This window comes from Malaya genurostris, chromosome 1, assembly GCF_030247185.1.
Source record: "Malaya genurostris strain Urasoe2022 chromosome 1, Malgen_1.1, whole genome shotgun sequence".
Taxonomy (NCBI): Eukaryota; Metazoa; Arthropoda; class Insecta; order Diptera; family Culicidae; genus Malaya; species Malaya genurostris.
This window is the reverse complement of record NC_080570.1, coordinates 145,466,850-145,486,121: the sequence shown is the minus strand read 5'-3', so window position 1 is coordinate 145,486,121 and position 19,272 is coordinate 145,466,850. Positions and strand designations below refer to the sequence as shown.

The following is a 19,272-nucleotide window of genomic DNA, read 5'->3' as shown; positions in this document are numbered from 1 at the left end:
ACAGCAGCAGAACCCCGCCAGCTACCCTACTGGGTTTGTTTGCCATCGGGTCAGGGTTTGTTTATGCCCGGCAAGTGGATTATTAACTAGTGCTTGCAATTTCTGGCTCCCGATGCGAATTATTCACACCGCCCGTTTTTCTTTTTTGGTTCTGGCACCGGTTCCGAATTGGATGGAGGAGGTTGAATCAATCACTTGTCGGTGTGTTTTTTGGATGTAAATACTTATACTTTAAGGTTAGGGTAATATGTTATCGTCAATTAGGGAACTAGAGCGAATACAGCGTCAGCAATTAGTTAACGAAGTGTCAGGTTTCGATATTTGTACAAGATCCCTCTGGATAGGAACATCAATAAAACGCCAATTCAGGAAACCATAACTGCTGTGCGAATCATCCAAATTCGACGAAGATTACGAATGAATCGTGAAAATTCCGAACACTGGAAGATTGGCAACTCGTGCACACAGGAAGCACGGCATTAATGACTGCTACACGAAAGCACTTTCCCAGCTGCTGACGTCGATTTAGTCGGACAGTAGAAAATCAGTTTCGTTTACTCGTGTGCTGGCCAGTGAGAAGAAAAAAAAACATAAGCAGATGAAAAGTTCCATAAATCAACCTCACCCCGACCACCTTCAACCAGCTCAATCCTGGGCGCCGTCTATCCAAGCCCTCTGACCGATGGCTAGTGGGAAAAGAGTTTACCAACTACTACTACTACTACTACTACTACTTCTACAACTGAAAGCAAGGGCGAACGGGATCTTCGAGGAAGTACTGCGGAGCAAGCAATCTAATTCAATTTAATTTATTCGCTCGCTCCCGGCGCTCCCTTGGACTTCATCCCTTCTCCGTCACGGGTTGCTTGGATCGTCGACGGTGGTGGATGCACAGACTTCAAACTGAACTGGGAAGTAGTCTATTGGCAAACGGGAAGCAATGACGCGATGACGTGCTACTGGATCTAAACGATCACCAACGCACCGAAACAGTTCGGAGCAGATTCGAGACTGCGGTCTGCGGTGTGTCGGCCCGGGTGAAGTGTTGTTCGTCAAGGTCAAGTGCGAACTACCGGATGGTGAACGATTTGCGCCGAGAGACACGTGCGATGCAGAATGCTGCAGTTGATAACAAAGAAACTACTCACTCAGTAGGCTAGTTTATGTAAACAAAAACTAGGTTTGCACTGTAGAATTCGCGACATAGAAGGAGCGGTGCTGCCATCTATCAAAGTTTAGTCTGTGTGAAGAGAATGTAAACAAAATATAGAACTTTTTCACTTAAATAAATGCATTATTTCTCTGTTTTTTAAAGTGATTTTGTGCATGTAAAAATATAAAAAACCGATAACGGCTCTTACCTAGACTTTTCAACTTGTTTGGTTGTGTTTTGAAGTTGGTTTTGTGTTAGAAAAAACGATAATGAAACTTCTATTCCGGCGCTGGTAACACGCATAGGTAAGAGCACACATGATGTTTTGTGAAAAAATCATTATGTTACGGTATGTTTATATGACAAGCTAGTACGTAACATTACAAAAAAAGTTTATCGAGACTTAAGTAAAATTATTTTTTCTCTGAATATCGTAGAACATGGATCTGAAAAGCAGTTTTGATGATTACGCAAAAACGATTTTTGACAATGTTTCTGATGCTGAAGAGGGCATTAACGAAAGGAAGAATACAAACACAAGTGTCCGCCAGGAATATCATTTCATTCCATCCCGAAAATGTCAAGACACTATGTTCAAAATTGAGCCAACGAATACTGTGCGTGTGTGTAGTTTCTATTTCACTACACCTTCAATATATTATATTTTCCATCAAGTAAGTGTAAAAAATGATTTAGAATCAATCTCAGACATGCGTTACTCGCTGTCTATTTACAAGTATGAAACGTACGTATCAATGATTAAGAATTTTTTTTTTCAGTTTTAAAGTGGACTCAAGATTCCTGACCGTTTGCTCATGATTATCGCTTGAGAAATTGTTGATATGTCAAATATATTATGTAATAAAATATTTTAGAACATTTTATTTCCTGATATAGTTTTTATTTTTTACTAATTTTTTTCTCCCAGCATCAGCAATTCTTCAACTTTCGGCATTACCTCATGTACCTGAGAAAACTGAAAATGTAAAATCGAGTCAAAAAAATAAAAAATCGTACTGAGTTTGCAATTACCTCCCACGAAATGGTTCCAAATTTGAGAGTTTTCCAACTCTTCCGAAACAGATCTCTCAATCTTGTGGCCTGATATATATCCGAAGTAGTTTTTGCAGCGATTTTCATTGTGCGCGGTTCGGCACTTAAAGAGGATGACATAAACAAGGGGAAAATGCACCAAATCCGCCATTCTATACCTCATCTAATGCAACTATCAGGAGGTAACCAGCCTGGAATACCCGTTGACGTTTGACTACCAAATTGCTAATTCCAGCAGCGAAGCTGAAAACATCCGGCAAGTTCACCAACACACCATACGTATAACTTGATAATGGCTCCTAATGATTATTCGAAAAATAGATTGTTATCTCATTTAAAGTAAACACTTTGATGAAAAACTTACACCATGAGTAGAAAACATCCAGTTCTAAAGCACATTGAAACAATTTTAAACATATGAATAGATTTTAATTCATATTTGCTGTTTTGAAATGTTGTTTACTTTTTTTCCAGATACCAACAGCTGTTTTTTACTCGGGAAAATAAACATCACTTATTGTATTCATTTTATATTTATCAACTAAATTAGTATCGTCAAAAATTTTTAAAAACATTTCAATTTACCATTTCCAACTGAGTAGCGAAAATAGCATAAAACGGTACGTTCACAGAAAGAAAAGATGAAACTTACACGACATGTAAACCAATAGTACTATTAAACAGACATCAGTTGAAACGAAAATCTTATTTAAAACCATGATTGATGTAAAATTACATTGAAATGCATTTACTTTTTCATTGAACAAGACTGTATATTTACAAATCGCTTTGTTTTGTTATGTAAATTTCCTTTCAATTGTCTGCTCCAAATATGTGCATGAAAATAAATGTAAATTCACAAAATATTTTCATCTGTGTTTGAAAATTTATTACTTTTTTATCTTTTCTTGTTTACCTCCACGTCACACACATAAGCTGTCAAACTCAACTTCGTAGTCGCGAATAACCATCCGTAGACCTGATCCTCGGGTGGGTTGTGAGGAAAACAACTGCAGATACACTGTACACACAGATGAAAATATTTTGTGAATTTACATTTATTTTCATGCACATATTTGGAGCAGACAATTGAATGGAAATTTACATAACAAAACAAAGCGATTTGTAAATATACAGTCTTGTTCAATGAAAAACTAAATGAATTTTAATGTAATTTTACATCAATCATGGTTTTAAATCAGATTTTCGTTTCAACTGATGTCTATTTAATAGTACTATTGATTTACATCTCGTGTAAATTTCATTATTTCTTTCTGTGTAGACCAACAATTTAGAGTCATTTTGCAGATGATTAACGCGAATATTCTGGCATCTGGCATCTTTAAACAATTTTTTAGAGACTCAAAATTAATCAACTAGTGAAAATTATAATTTCATGTGCTTGTTGTGGTTCATATTTTAATATTAAAATTATGCTCTCAGTCGGTGGTGAACAGTCGTTTGCACCGCGTGCGAATAGCTCTTGGTTCCTGGGAAAATTTTCTGGCTACCTAGAGTTGCATCGATTCAAGGCTTCAGTCTTTTCCCAGGCTACCTGAATCACTAATGTCGTTTCCGCTTGATGCCAAACCTAACCTAGTTTCCACCCTAAATGCTGTCAAAACCGATCGTTCGAAGCTAGTTTTGAACCTACCCGGTGGATGTTGTCGACCCGCATCGGCCCGATCATCGGGCCGATTATCGGACCGATTGAGCACGATATAGGGCCGATTGTAGCGCTTCGATCGGCCCGTCATCGGACAATTCTGCACCATTTGCATCAACCGCGTCGACATAAAAAAAAGCTTTATGTTTACATTATGCATCGCTAGAGAAACAGAGCGAAGGAATATCAAACAAGGCATTTTCGAGCCGACATCTTCCCGATAGGGTGTGAAAGAGTGTTAAACATTCTTTTGTTTCGATCATAGAAGCTTTAACCTTTAGGTCATTCGCCTCTTAGGGCCAGAAAAACTCTGACCCTATGTTCGAGGTTGGAAATCCAACCCCGATATATCTCATCACCTGATTAATCAGACATCCGCTCTCTGCTTTGGTATATCTTCACTCTTTTGTTCTACCGATACACTATGCAAGCTCGAAACGCATTAAAAAGCTTTCTTGCACGATGCGTCCGATGTTCGAATTTACTGGGTAGTTTCAACATTGTTGAACTGAAAATCGAGTCAGTTTCGAGTCTGCTTTTTATATCAGGTTTGCTCAAATCCCCGTTGCTAAGAGAAGAGTAGGCGGCGCCAAAAAATCGGAAGCAAAACATTTCGCTCCCGTCAGATTTTGTTCCCGAAATTTGGAAAATTAAGTCATTTTTATGGAATAAAAGCGGTATGAAGTTTGTAGAAAGTGAAAGTGAAATAAAATAGAGAAATTAAATTGGTCAAGATTGAAAATGAACAATCAAAATAAGTCAAAAATACAAGAGTCTACGGAGTAATCCCTCAAACTATCAAGGAGGAGCACAGCCCATACTTGCATATCAGTCCCATATGGAAAATCGGCATGTCGAGAAAAAAACGATTAAAATTTTATTTCCGATTTTTTTGATTTATTGTTCTACCTAATGCTAAATCATGGTATTATTACTTGAAATATCGGTAATACACCTTTACTATTCGAATATTGCAACAAATGAAATTATTGAAATTTGCACTGAATGGGACTGATATGCGAGTACTTTGCATATGGGACAGACATGAGTTGATATTTTTTTCACATTTTACTGAACAAACCCTCAACTTTTATTGCAATTTCTAAGAGAATATTGAGGATAGATTTCATTCCTCAAGCTAACTCAAAATTGGTGAAAATCGATATGGGACTGATATGCGAGTATGGGCAGAGCATTAGCGCCGCATTTTCAATTTCTGTATTCTCAGATTATGAACGAATTTACGGATGAGTATTTTCTTTTTCTTGTATATTTATATATAATATATATTTATTCAGTATCCCGGTTTGAATCTATATCTATGTCGTAAATTTCGTCAATTCGTTTTTTTTTTCTTTGAATTTAGATTCCGGTATATATAATTTAAATTAGTAATGAAATTTGAAATTGCAGTGCGGTAAAACTTCATTTCAATCAATTTCAATCAATTATTTGACTTTTGTTAGAATGTGAAGTTTACTGCAGTAGAGTGCTCGTCAATGTGTGCACACATTCGATTTCAATTGAATTGAATGCAGTTTTACAGCACTGCTACTTGGTTACCACTTTGTCGAACAACCGTTAAATTCCTCACACACAAGGGGCTGGAGTGCACTAGGAGATTGATAGTACCTATTAGCTCTCTCCGGACAGTACCAGCCTCTAGATACCGTGTGGAATCCGGCGGAAAAAAATGAATCAAGAATAGATCCACTGGGTTCCTGCTTCCATGTCAGAAAAGGCGACGATTGCAGGAGTTTCTTTTTCCTTTCAGTTATCAGATATTTTCAATGTTTTACTTCTGATTACTCTATTTTACTAAATTATCTCTTTATTCAACTTATCAATTTCCGTCTAGCTTCAGAGATAAGTTTTATTTGGAATGTTTTCTTTTTCCATGTCATTGATCTTCTTTTAGGATTATAAATTGAATGATAAAAATCAACTATTGCGCAAATCCGTTGATAGTACAAAGTTAATAACAGAGATAACATATATCGGCATATTGAATACATACTAAAAAAACACTTGATATTAATATTTCAAACAATAATTTTTCTCGGTAACCGGCTGCCCAGATCAACCAATTAATAATTTTAATAAATAATTAGAATAATAAAGCGGAAACAATAAAGAATCAAGACGCGCGTGAAATCTGTTGACCTTCATTTGATGTTTTAAAATGATTTTATAACAACTGTTTAGTATATGTCGATGCAATGTATCAACTATTTTGTTTAAATCCTATTCACTCGTTTATTTTGTATCACGTAATTTCATTCATAAAAAATAGGGAAGTTTTTATTCTCTACGCGATAGTATTGCAAATTTTTCTCCAGTTTCCTCAAATAAAAGCTGTGAATCAAGACTTCCCGGGACTTCAATATAGGATCTGGTTGAAACATTCACTTGGAAAGTTAGTGAGTTTAGTGGTGCATCTTGAAACCGGAACATACTGAGTCGCGCGCGAATAATACCAATACTGAAATTTTTACTAACAAATATCCTTCTCTCGTGACACTTGTGGAGTGCGTAGTAGTATATACGACCTCTAGTAACAACAAGTGTTGGACTAACATCTCTTCCCATTCCTAAGACGATCTACGTTCGGGCCTGGCCGGCGCCGGTACTGATCATTGAATTCTGGGATTAGCAGAAGATGTACATTGAAGGATGATTTACCAGTCCCAGGTCTGATCATCTAGAAACTTCCTGTACAATTTCAGCTAATCCCGATCAGTAACGAAGTAGCAACCAGGGGTGGTCGCTCAAGTTCAGGTTTGCTCAAATCCCCGTTGCTAAGTGCGAAACCAACACAGTTTCGGGAAAAGTGTTTGTTTGATTAAACTACCCTGGGTCAGTTTCAGTTTTCTCAAACGAAAACGACATAACAGTCTTTTCCAAGACTAATAATTTAATCAGTAATTTTTCTAAGTCCGAAATTTGTTTCGAATTTTTTTTTTTCGATATAACACCAGATTTCAATGTTTCATGAATTTTTTAGATATCTTGCAATAAACTTTTTTCCCTAGCTATACGATTTTTTAATGCGAATTTTCATAGTTAAATGTTTTTCAATGCGAATATTCGAAGTTGTGCCGTTTTTTTTATATGCTAATCTTCGAAATCGTTTCGTTTTCATTTGCGATTATTTGTGCTAATTTCCAGAGGAATGCAGTTTTTTAAAGTAAAGTTGTTCCGTATTTTCAACGCAGTTTTTCGAACTTGTGCCGCTTTTATATGTGATTATGTATGTGAATTTTCAAAAATTTTCTATTCTTTAGAAGCGTTTTAATATGGGATTTTTTCATGCGGTGTGCGATTTTTAGTTTAATTTTTAAGCGAACTTCCGAAGTAATGCGTTTTTTAAATGCAAATATTCGAAGTTGTGTGGGTTTTGAATGCTGGTTTTAAATTGGGACTTGTGTCTCTTTTTAAAAGTAATTTTTAATGTGAATTTTCAAAATTATGCGGTTTTTTGAGGCGAATTTTTGAAGTTGTGCCGTTTTTTCAACGCAAATTTTCGAAGCTGTGTGATTTTTGTAATGTGATTTTTTTATGTGAATTATCAAAATTATGCGATTTTTCGAAGTTGCGCTGTTTTTATATGCGAATTTTCAAATTGAAGCGTATTTTAAGGTGAATTTCAAAAGTTATGCGTTTTTTTATTGCGATTTTTCGAAGTTGTGTGGGTTTTTAATGTGATTTTTCCAAGCGAATTTTTGAATCATATTTTAAGGCGAATTACAAAAGTAATGCGATAGTTTTAATGTGAATTTTCGAAGTAGTGTCATTTTCTAATGCGAATTTCCTTTTTTGTGTCGTTTTTATATGCGATTTTTCATGCAAATTTTCAAAGTAGGCGTTTTTTTGTAATGCGATTTCTTGGAGTTGTACTGTTGTTTTAATGCGAGTTTTCGGAACTGTGTGTTTTTAAAGTTATGTAAAGTGTAGTTGTTTCAGCACGAATTTTAGAAGTTATGCATTTTTTTATTTTTTTTTTTCATGACTATTTTTTTTATTTTTTTCGTATTAATTTTTCGAATACGAATTTTAGAATTTGTGCAATTTTTTAAAGTAATGCCGTTCTAATGCAAATTTCGAAGCAGTACCCTTGTTTATGCGGGTTTTAGAAGGTGTGTGGTTTTTATTGCGAATTTTCGATGTTATGCGCAGAGATGTCTATCTCCTCTGTGTGACGAAGAGCAAGCAAAATTTCTCCCCTCGCACTGACAACTTCAACGAGAGCTCTTCTCTTTCACATATATACACCACTGTTGTATAAAGTGTGCACGCATCATGAGTGCGCGTGTTTATTTTCTTTTAACTCTAGCACTGAATCGCACCAAAGTGCTAGAGTAGAGCTATCAAATTCTCTGAGGCTTGAATTTCATTAAAATAAAGCATGGCGTTTTTTTTTTGTAATTCAACGAAAAAATTTTAAGATCAACATTTTTCAGTGCAAAGCTTTGATTAGTAATTTTTTCAGTATTTTTATTCGAAAATTAGACTTGTTTTAAGAAAATCAACAGCACAACACAAATTTTTTTTTCATAATTTGTCATTTTTCTACTGTAATTAATGGCAAAATTTGGTTAAAAATATCTAGTCCTTTTCAAAAGATAGTTTAGATAAATTTTGGAAAAATAAAATGAACAAAGTCGCTTTTTGTGACAAAGGCTCCGAACACGATTTGGTGCGAAATATGTCAATTCGAATCCTACATTGATTTTGTTTTTTCAAAACTTAAAGTCAATTAGCAAAAAATTAACCACTGTCGAATTCAACTTTATCCTAAGGTAGGTTATTATGTTCCTTTCCAACTGTCGATGTATTATAAGGCGGGCAGTTTTAAAAAAGTGTTTTTAACTAAATACTTTTTTTAATATCAGGCAATCAGTATTCTGTGCAATTTCCTCTCAAATTGAGATTCATTAAATTCTTGGATCATAATGACTTTCAGTTTAATTTAGTTTTCGATAAAAAGACACTGTAAATTTTATTTTTTGGAAATAATTTTTTTTTGTTTTTTGTAAATTGATTTTTTTGTATATTTAGGACCATTTATAACATTCTAATTATGGTCCGTGTAAATTGATTTTAAATTTTCAAAATCAATTCGATATTGAGGTTTGTCAGTTTTATATTGGAAATTTTGACTGATTTTATGAAAATCGCTAGCATAATACTTTTTCGTAGGCTCTGTCATTTTTCGTCAACTATTTGAAAAAATGCTGAAAAAGGTTCAGCCCTTTTTTTACATGTCAGTCTAGATCGATTTTGGAAAAACAAAGTATGCCATGTGACATTTTAGGACGAAGTCTACATGTCTAGTAAGTTTCACTCAAATTTGAGATAATTCTGTCAACTGCGAAAATGATTTAGTTCGAAATTCGTCATATTTAAGTCAATAATAAAATGAATAATTTTCAATAAATGACTTTTTCAAAAAAAAAAGTCATGTAATTATATACATATTTCCATGCCTATGGAAATTAATAATCATGTTCTGAAACCCCCACCGGAAAATTTCATCACATCAAACTTTTTTCCCATTTGGAAAATGTAACTTTAAAAAAAAATCTGGTCATCATGTTTCATTAATATTCCTACAGTTTGACTTATGTCACCAATTCTCATTGCTACTTTGATGATAGACATTATAAAAATTATACATTTTATTAAACTTGTTTTCTGATTTTCTCTATACTTGGCATCATTGCTCGCGTTCTCTGCGAAAGTTTTTTTCTTTTCACAATGTGCGGGTAGCAACATTAAGTACGATTCAGACGGTCCGGCTTCTTCCGTCACCGTCATCGGAACGCCAACGTCCGTCTTCGTCATTCTGATTCACACGATCCGGTTTCCTATCCGTGTCCGTCATGTCATTTTCTTACACGCAGAATTTGGAGAACTTAGTTTCGCACAATTCAATTTCACTAATATAAAATCAGGGAGCTTTTGAAGCCAATCGATCTGTTGTTTTCCTACCTTTTAATCGAATAAATAACTTTTAAAATTAACTAGAAAGTAGAAAAAAACAAAACAATGAGTTCCACTCAACAACGTAACGTACTTTGTAAATCTACTGATAAGTTTAACTACTTATATGTGGTATATTTAGTTTAAGAGTGGGATCTTAACACCGAATACATACATAACAAATGTCAGCTCAATACCGTAATCATATGAATCGGGCATGTGTGCGATAATCACAGTCCGTCAAATATTCTTTCGGAGAAATGTTGACGGAGCTTGCCGTTGACGGACGTTGACGTTCCGGATCTCTGCTGGATCCTGTGAATGCGCAAAGGGAAAACTCATTTGACTAATTTTGACGGAGACTGCCATTTTAAAATCTGTGTTTCAACTTGAAAAATCTGTGTACCATCTGTGTTGTATATTTTCGATCATAATCTGTAAAAATCTGTGAAAAACATTTTGAAAATCTGTCATTTTTATGAAATTTCCATAAAAATCTGTAGAAATCTGTGAATTTTGAAAAAATCTGTGTTCTGTGACACAGAATCTGTGTGGAAAAATAGGCAAAAATATCTGTGGTTTTACCGAAAAATCTGAGAATATGGTAACTCTACTGACGTTCCGGTGACGGTGACGGAAGAAGCCGGATCGTCTGAATCGTACATTAATATCACCCAATCAGAAACTGGTCCATTCGGACATCAAATTGGAACAAAATCAGGCCCCCGATTGTCAGGTCTTGTCTTAGTTGCAGCACCAGAAATTCCAGCTGATTCTCGTGTGGAAAATCCTTCGACTAAATCATAGCAAACCATTGAACAAAATTGTATTTTTTCTGTTCCACAAAGCTTATGTAGGCTTTTCTGTCGCACACTTGCACGGCAATCTAGTTTTCATTTGTTTTATTTTCGTGTCCATGAGGCACCGGCGATCCGAGCCCTTCGGTTTGGTTTGGCGCCTCTGTCGACTTAATTCGTTTTGATTTATTTATTTATAAACGAAGCACGAAAAAAAAGGTCCGTCGAAAGCTGCTAAAACTTAGAACGTCCATCGCAATTAGTAGGAAACGTGCCGCACGCCACCATTCGTTTTGTCGATTGCAAAGCTTCGAAAAGGACAAAGAAACATTGAAGTTGTGTTATGAATTTCCGAATAGTTGCCGTATTGAGGACAAATATTGTTTACCTAAACATCATTATTTGTTGATGTTGTGGCAACACTGCTAGCACTATGTCAACATCCAACTGAAGGATGACTGTCAATGTTTATGTCCTATTTATAAATTAGATCAATTGAAATAGCATCCTCTTGAGATAGGAAACTGACGAAGAAAAGAAGATCGACATTGAATTTGACATACATCGAGAAAAACTAAACAGAAAACCACTAAGGAATTGAAGTTTTGTGGCTAAGAATACACAAAAACTGTGTATTCACACAGAACTTGATCCGATACTGTCAAAACCTAAACAATCCAGACTCCAAGCCAAGCGTTGGCGCGTCACTTGCTGACTGAAGGTTTTTCAGTTTGTTAATTCGATACAGGAAAATCAACACGTGAATATTTATGTTTGGCATTTCGCTAATGCCACCCACACTCACACGCAATTTCGAGTGCGCCAATCGGTTAACCCTTGAACGGTGAAAGGAATAGCTAGTCTTCCAGCACATAGGCGAACACTGAAGTAGAATTACCGATCTCAGCAATAGAAATCTCGTAAAGTGATTTTTCAGTAAGAAGCAAATAAAAGTACGTTATAACTGATTAGTACTTTTTAAATTTTTATTTCAAACCCGGACTTGAAAGGGTTAACGATCTACACTGCAGGTGCCACTGTGCAGAAAATCGGAAACGATTGGCTTAGTGAGTACAATCGTAAAACTCAAACGTCAGAGCAACGTTTTTACGAGTTTTGGTTTTTATTTTGTAACTAAGCAGGAAATATTCGGCGATCACGGAAAGGAAAAGAAACGCAGCGGGTCTTCGCATCTGGGATCCAGATTTAGATTCGCAAAAGAATCGTTGATAACAAGACTCTTCGCGTACCCAAGACCTCCTGCACGCCCAAGTGCATTAGATCTATCTCTTTGCTCAACATCAATTCGACTAGATTGCACCTGGAAAATATTGCCTGATTTACTTCAGTTAGTATTCCTTATGATTTGACAAAAAATATCGACTGGATTAAATACCAAAGTAGTATCTCTAGTATTTTGAATTCAATGGAAGATCTCCCTCCACTTGAAGAATATGACTTCCTCGTTTGTTCGATTCTGGAGGCCGCAGAACAATCCCAAACTAAACGCTTTCCTGGGCCAATGACTAACAGAAGGCCTCCCAACCCCTGGTGGGACAAAGAGTGCTCAGAGGCTAAACTTGCAAAACAAAATGCTTGCAAGACGTTTCCAGAACAAGGAGGAGGAACTCCTCAGAATTTTGAAAAATTTATGGTTTTAGAAACCAAGTACAAGAGCATACTTTGAGCCAAAAAATGTAACTATTGGAGACATTTTGTCGAAGGTTTGTCAAGAGAAACCTCAATGAGCACTCTTTGGAACACGGCCAGACGAATGAGGAATCGTAACGTGGGCAATGAGAGTGATGAGTACTCGAACCGATGGATATTTGACTTTGCTAGGAAAGTTTGCCCAGATTCTGTTCCTACGCATAGCATTATTCGGGAATCTCCTTCAAATAATGGTTTTAGTAATAACCCCTTTTCAATGATGGAATTTTCTATAGCACTCTTGTCTTGTAACAATAACGCTCCTGGGTTGGACAGAATTAAATTCAACTTGGTGAAGAATCTGTCCGACCTCGCAAAAAGACGTTTGTTGGAATTGTTCAATAAGTTTCTTGAGCAAAACATTGTTCCATCTGACTGGAGGCAAGTGAAAGTTATCGCCATTCAAAAGCCGGGTAAACCAGCTTCCAATCACAACTCATATAGACCCATTGCAATGTTGTCCTGCATCAAACTCTCATATTATCAAACTGGAGCGAATTCAGTATCGTTGTTTGCGAATTGCCTTAGGCAGCATGCATTCGACACATACAATGAGTCTTGAAGTTCTGGCGGGTGTTCTTCCACTAAAAATTCGATTTTGGGAGCTTTAATCACGCCTGCTAATAAGATGTGAGGTGCTGAATCCCATGGTAATTGAAAATTTCGAACGACTAGTCGAGCTTCGATCTCAAACAAAATTCATGACAGTATATTTTAACCACATGTCACAGGCAATCAACCCTTCAAGATATATTCCTATTCGTGTCAGCATCCTGAATGCCCCTGACTTAACTTTATTTTCTAGATTCTGATGATGGATCTCAGAACTGAATTCTGGATCCGAATTTAAAATTGAATTCTGGTCCAGGTTCAGAGTTCAGTACTTCAGAATTTAGTGTCAAACCAGAATTCTGGTGTTAAATTCAATTCCAAAATTCAGTTCCAGAATGCAGGTTCACTAATCAGTTCAACAATTCAAATCCAGAATTCATTTCTACACTTCAGTGTTAGTTCCCGAATGCAGATTCAGAATTTAGCTCTAGAGTCTCGCTTCAAATTTGAGTTCCAGAACTCAGCTCTTCCCAGCTGCCTCACCAGTCTTCTTGAAGACCCTCTTCACGATTGCCCATTAACGTTCGATGGGTGGAAACTAAGGGCAATTTTGTGGATTGAATCTTTTCTCAACGAAACTTATACCCTTTTCCGCAAGCCAATTGAGAGTGGTTTTGGCATAGTGAGCCGACGCTAAATCCGGCCATATCAGTGGAGGTGTACTGTGCTTCTTATATAAAGGCAGCAATCTTTTCTGGAGACACTCAGATCGATAGATTTCTCCGTTTATAGTTCCGGTAGTGTAAAAAATGGTTGACTTCAAACCACAGGAACATATTGCTTGCCATACCAGTACTTTTCGACCGAATTTCTCCACTTGAATCGACCTGTCCGCATCGCTCACGTCCTCCCCAACGTATTTTCGATACACTCCTTACTCGCCTTTTTTTTAATTCAATTTAAGTACAATATTCAGTTTTCGAAGTTCAACGATATCAAAAAAGGGCTTGCCAAAATTTATTAGACAGTTCAATGGGAGACTGTGAAGTTTGATGAAGTTCAAATTTCTTGAATTACTCGTGAGCCTTTATGTTTCCCAGTTATTGACTTAATTTTATTCGAAGTTGTTGCAGTTCTGCCATTTTGTAACAATATTTATGTTGATCAGAGGTTTCAATCATTTAGCAGACGTCTGCGAATGAGAATTGCTACTTGTACGTGAAACATAAAAAGTAATAATTGTAATATTTGAAAAATTGTTTACTTCCCATAGAATGACAAACTTCGTAGGATAAGTAAAATGTACAAAATATCGATCATTAATTCGTAAATATGTCCGCAAATGAATGCTTTGATTCTATGATTTCCGGAACCACAGTTTTGCTTCGCAACATATGTAGAAAAATCAACTTACGTTTCGCATAAAACAGCTTCGAGTAGTCGCAGTCCATCCTGATCGGTAGACCGGAGGCGTGATGATGATGGTGATGATCACTCCCGACGGTGCTGGCCGCTGCCGCCGCAGCCAGCGACGGAAAATGGGGATGGTGAACTGCTGCTGCCGCTGCTGCAGCCGCCGCAGCAGACGAAGGATGATGATGATGGATCGAAAGGTGCGGGTGGTGGTGGGGGTGGTGTGCTGCAACCGGAGGTGTTAGACCACTGGTGCTACAGCTGGAAGTATTGGAAGATGCAGCTGCCGCCGCTACTGCTGCGGCCACTGCCGATACACCGCCGCCAACGTTCGATCCGAGTTGACCGGTTCCGATGCCGCCACTTCCGCCGCCGCCGCCGACGCTAGTGCCCGTGGGATAAGCGAGGGGGTTCAAAAAGGGATAGTTTCCTTTTTCAATTTTGACGGCTTTTCGATAGCTTGCGGGTGTTGGAACGAAAAATCGACAAACGGTTCGCGTACGAAGAAAACGCGAATCACTTCTTTATCACTATCGCACCTCTTCGTTCCATGAACTCAATTCTCTTCAACGCAAAAACACTCACTTCTTGATCTTACCGGGCGCGGATTGCAAAACAACCAATTTCAATTAAGGCTTATCGTTTGGCTAGGCTCTGGCACACTTTCCGACGTTTTTTTTTTAAAATCACCTTTGCACATTAGTTCCGGACCTCCGGAGAATCCGCCCGTTCGTACAAATAATGAAATCTCTTGAAAAATTGTTGGTCTACCTTTGCTACCTTCTTCTTCTGAAAGGTTCAACCCGGCAGAGCAAACAACGCTTAGCGTCACGGCTTAATCCATCGAGCAAACGCGCCTATCATTAAACGTTAAAATTAAACTTCAAACAAAAACGGCCACACGGATAAAGTGGATGAAGGATAAAAGGCGGTCACAGAACAACGAGGGCACAACGCAGCCAAACCAATCGTCCGAAACCGAACTTGAACCGCGGCAAGATTGGAAAACAAACAATCCATCAGCGGCCGACGGCAAAACCGAGCAACCGACGGCGACCATCCGCACACGAGAATCAACCACACACGCGGGAAATCTATTTTCACATGGACTCTTCTTCCTTTTACCATTCGTATTCATCCCGGGGCCAGAGTCAAGATTTTTTTTCGTTTTCCGATTCTACCGAGCCGTGACTGTTGAATTCACACAGCATCACACAAATCGCGCACTCTCAAGAGGTGTTTTTTTTTCTATTCACTCGACCACATGGATCGTGGACTTCGTAGGAAAATTATTCAAATATCCAATTCGCACCGGCAAAACAAAAACATCCGCTTTTCCTTACGAAATTTTAGCAAACTGTCATCCCGTTCCCTTGCTCCTGAAGTGACATAATCGCAGTCGCCGTTGAAATTGTCAATCGACAAACGCCTCGTCGTCGTCGTTTAGCCGCCGTCACCGTAGTAAGTAGAAAGATCGCAACAATCATCAAAATAACTTCCGCATACGAACCGCGTGAATCTAACTCACACGCCGCCGCCGGTTTCGGTTTTTTTTACTCTCCCAATAACGCCAAAACTCGTGGTCGCCGTTTGGACCAACCAAAGCTACTGAGGAAAACAACCGAAAACTGCAACAGGAAGACGCTAAGACTCGAACGTGAGTGATGTGTGCCTTTAGTTTTTTTTTAATTTCGTTTCGTTGTTACACTGTACTCCACTCGACAAAACACACGGCTCAATAGCAGTTCCAATTTTCCGATTCAACAGTAGAAGGGAAACCGCGCGCGCGTACCGTTCCCGACAATTTGATCTAGAATGGCAAAATTTAAATTATTACAAAACACACGCTGCTCGCTCGCTCGCCTGCAGTGCTTGCTGGGCACCCGCATGTCGGCAATAACTCTTCCGTCTCACTGCTCATTCTCACTCTTACTCTCGCGCGCGCACCGCCGTCGGATAGAGCGCGCTCTCTTTGTGTGCTTTTCTGTCGTCACTATTTGAGTAGCTTCGGGCGGTTCACACATCGGCCGAAGGTTTGTTGTCATACGAACTTGTCCACACCACCACCACCACCACCACTCACTCAGAGGTTTCGAGCTGGTGAGCTTTCGGTTGTGCTGAGCAGCCGACGTGAGTGGGGCAAAAGCTTCTGGATGAGTGGCATATCGTTATGTCATTTTTTAAATTTTGTTTTGACTTTCTTCTTGTGTGGAACTCAGAGGAAATTGGGGAGTGCTGTAATCAACCCCAATCAACTCATTAGAATCCGTAGTGTACGTGGTGCAAGCTAGCGTTGCCAAGTCCTTAGGAAACTTCAAACAAGAAGAGTACTACAATTAGTACACTAAAACCTCAATTTACGCGAACTTAATTTATGCGAATTTATTTATTTTTTTATTTCATTTACGCGATGATCGCGTGAAAAAATGTTCTTGAAAAAAGAAGGAAATCTCAATTCATATACATATACTAAACAATCTAACATGCTTCAGGGCATTGAATATTGCGAAATGTCATTAATGAATTGTTTAGTTTCAAAAAATCTGTATAAGATCGTGGACATCCATGAATTATCTGGAAAACAAATATTGTATATAATCACTTTTATATGACTATTGAGTACTATTTACAGAAAATTGACATACTTTAATAAGATCGGTAGAATAATTTGCTCATCAAAAATCACCTCGGAAAAGGTCTACCAACGTAACCGATGAGCCATCCAAAAATTACCTGAAGTTCAGGTCTTAAGATTCACCAGTGTAACAAAGTGCATTAACGACCTTATCGTTCTCGGTCCATATTCGTGATGCCACATTCGATCAATATGACAATTGTGATTGCTCTAGACCATCCAAAAACTACCTGAAGTTGTAGCTCTACGACTATGAACAGCATTGAAAAATTATACATAGACTGCTGAATAGACCTGTTTTCACTGAAGTTCTTGGGCAACTGGGAACCTACCTGGAACAGCTATAAATAGACAAGTAAACCATATGAAGTGCTAAAAGTTTGAAGCAAAAACAAAAAAGGCATGAGCCATTGTAGTTCTTGCTGTGACACAGTGTAGTCCCTAAGGACGATACTTCAATAGTAGTTCTTGGATATTGGAACATCTCTTAAGCATTTCCATAGTCTCAGAACAGACTCAGAAGGTCCTCAGGCGCTAAAGCAGTTGATTTCGAGTAGTGGCAAGAAGCAAGATCTAGCCAGAAGACAACAGGATCCTTATGGCTCCGAATCATGGGTAAAAGTCGTTTTTGTAAACATTCCTTGATGTATATTTCGCTGTTCATTGAAGCAGTGGTGATGAAGGGTTTCGAAATCTTACCGCAGCTACAAATTGCTTGCCAGACCATAGCTTTCTTATCGAATTTTTCGACTTCAATCGATGTCTCGGACTGGTTTAACACTTGCCCTTCTCGCACCGTATAATATTGTGTTCCCAGCAAGGATTTGTAATCGAGTTTCACGTGGGTTTCGTCGTCCATGATTATGCAGTTCAAATTTCCAACAAGAATCGTATTGTACAGCTTTCGAACCCTCGGCCTGATCGATGCTTCTTGTTTCGGACTACGTTTTGGTTGTTTTTGCTTCCTATAGGTTCGAAGATTCAAACGTTCTTTAGCACGAAGAACATTTGACTTCGAACTGCCCACTGTTTTGGTCACATCCCGAACTGAAACCTCCTTCTTTTGCTCGAACGCCTTCAGTATACGTTTATCCAACTGAGGGTTAGCAGGACCTTTTCTACGACCCGTTTTCGGTTTATCCTCAAAGGTTCAAACTTCCTGATTGCATTTCGCACGGCGTTTTCACTTACTCCTTCCATTTTTGCTATCTTTCTCAGTGACAGTCCGCGTTCTGTGCACCATTTGTACATAATTTTTCTGCGTTGTTCTGCTGAAAGTCCACGCATTTCGAAACAAACTAATGAAAACGAATAAACAACTGCACAAGTGGTTAGAGAAGAGTGTAAACAACAGGACGCAGCCATTGCGAAATGGCAGAGGTTTTTGGTTGCGTCCATACTTTCTTGGACAGTCTTTAACACTTTGGAAAAATCATATTTTGTCTTTGTATTTGGTTATAATGAAACATTTCAAGATTGTTCTGTCAAATTTTCAAGTCAATCGTCGCAGAACTCTTGGGTCTGTGCACCGAGCTCTTGCCTTTTCGCAGCATGTGATAAGAAAATATAAAGGCCCATAACTTCCAGAGTTTTTTTCCGATAGGCTTGAAAGTTTGACAAAAATACGAACAAAAAATAAATGATTTTTCAAGCGTTAGAACCTACCCGATTCTAATGGTAAATGTCAAGATTCTAGGATCTAGATACAAGGAATAATATTCTTCCAACTGATTTGTAAAACAACTCTGATTTAAATGTGTATTGTTTTGGATAACACATACGCTATTATAAAGAATGATTTTAATTATTTTCTATACTTTTATTGTGTCTTATCATATTTGATATTGGACTTTTTATTATGACTTGTCTTTTATTTAACCTCAATTTTAATCTGTATTTGTCCTTCACCGTTCTTGCTTTTATAAGGATTCAGTTTCATTTTCAACAAGCCAAGTTTGTTGGTATTCACGTCAATTCGGTTATGTCTAAGACATTACCCACCCGCTTTTTTCCCAAACTTTGGAGACTTTGTCACAAGAAAAACCCTTTGCGTACTCTGTTTTTCCAAAAATGATCTAGACTGTCTTTTGATAAGGGCCAAACTTTCTTTACCATTTTTCTCAAATGGCTGTAGTCGATAAATGACCAATCCTACAAACAAAAGTGTTATATGAGTGGTTTTTTTTCAAAATTTGTCAAGTTTTTGAATAAAAATGTTGAAAAAATCCTAATCGATTCCCACATCGAAAAAAAATTTTTTTTTGCAAATCGATTTTAAATTTTTAGAATCGATTTTTTTTAGGTGTAGAAG

General features: G+C 37.6%; 1 protein-coding gene and 2 long non-coding RNA genes across 4 annotated transcripts in view; 1 reads left to right on the top strand and 2 right to left on the bottom strand.

Annotated features, from left to right (window-relative positions):
- The window catches only part of LOC131426084 (protein scalloped), a 346,602-nt gene extending 330,433 nt beyond the window's left edge, over window positions 1-16,169 (bottom strand). The window contains exon 1 of one of the 2 annotated variants that reach the window (XM_058588518.1): window positions 14,328-16,169. In XM_058588518.1, coding sequence (XP_058444501.1) covers window positions 14,328-14,364 — 37 coding nt within the window. In that variant the 5' untranslated portion in view covers window positions 14,365-16,169. The remainder of the gene's footprint in view (window positions 1-14,327) is intronic. The other variant, XM_058588520.1, reaches the window with a different exon arrangement.
- LOC131426087 (uncharacterized) lies at window positions 1,278-2,004 on the top strand. Its single transcript, XR_009229055.1, has 3 exons — window positions 1,278-1,458; window positions 1,591-1,827; window positions 1,933-2,004. It is a non-coding gene; the product is annotated as an uncharacterized LOC131426087 (long non-coding RNA).
- On the bottom strand, window positions 1,946-2,827 carry LOC131426088 (uncharacterized). The gene is made up of 3 exons (XR_009229056.1): window positions 2,571-2,827; window positions 2,186-2,505; window positions 1,946-2,129 (listed from the first exon to the last, which is right to left on the bottom strand). It is a non-coding gene; the product is annotated as an uncharacterized LOC131426088 (long non-coding RNA).
- Window positions 16,170-19,272: the final 3,103 nt, after the last annotated feature.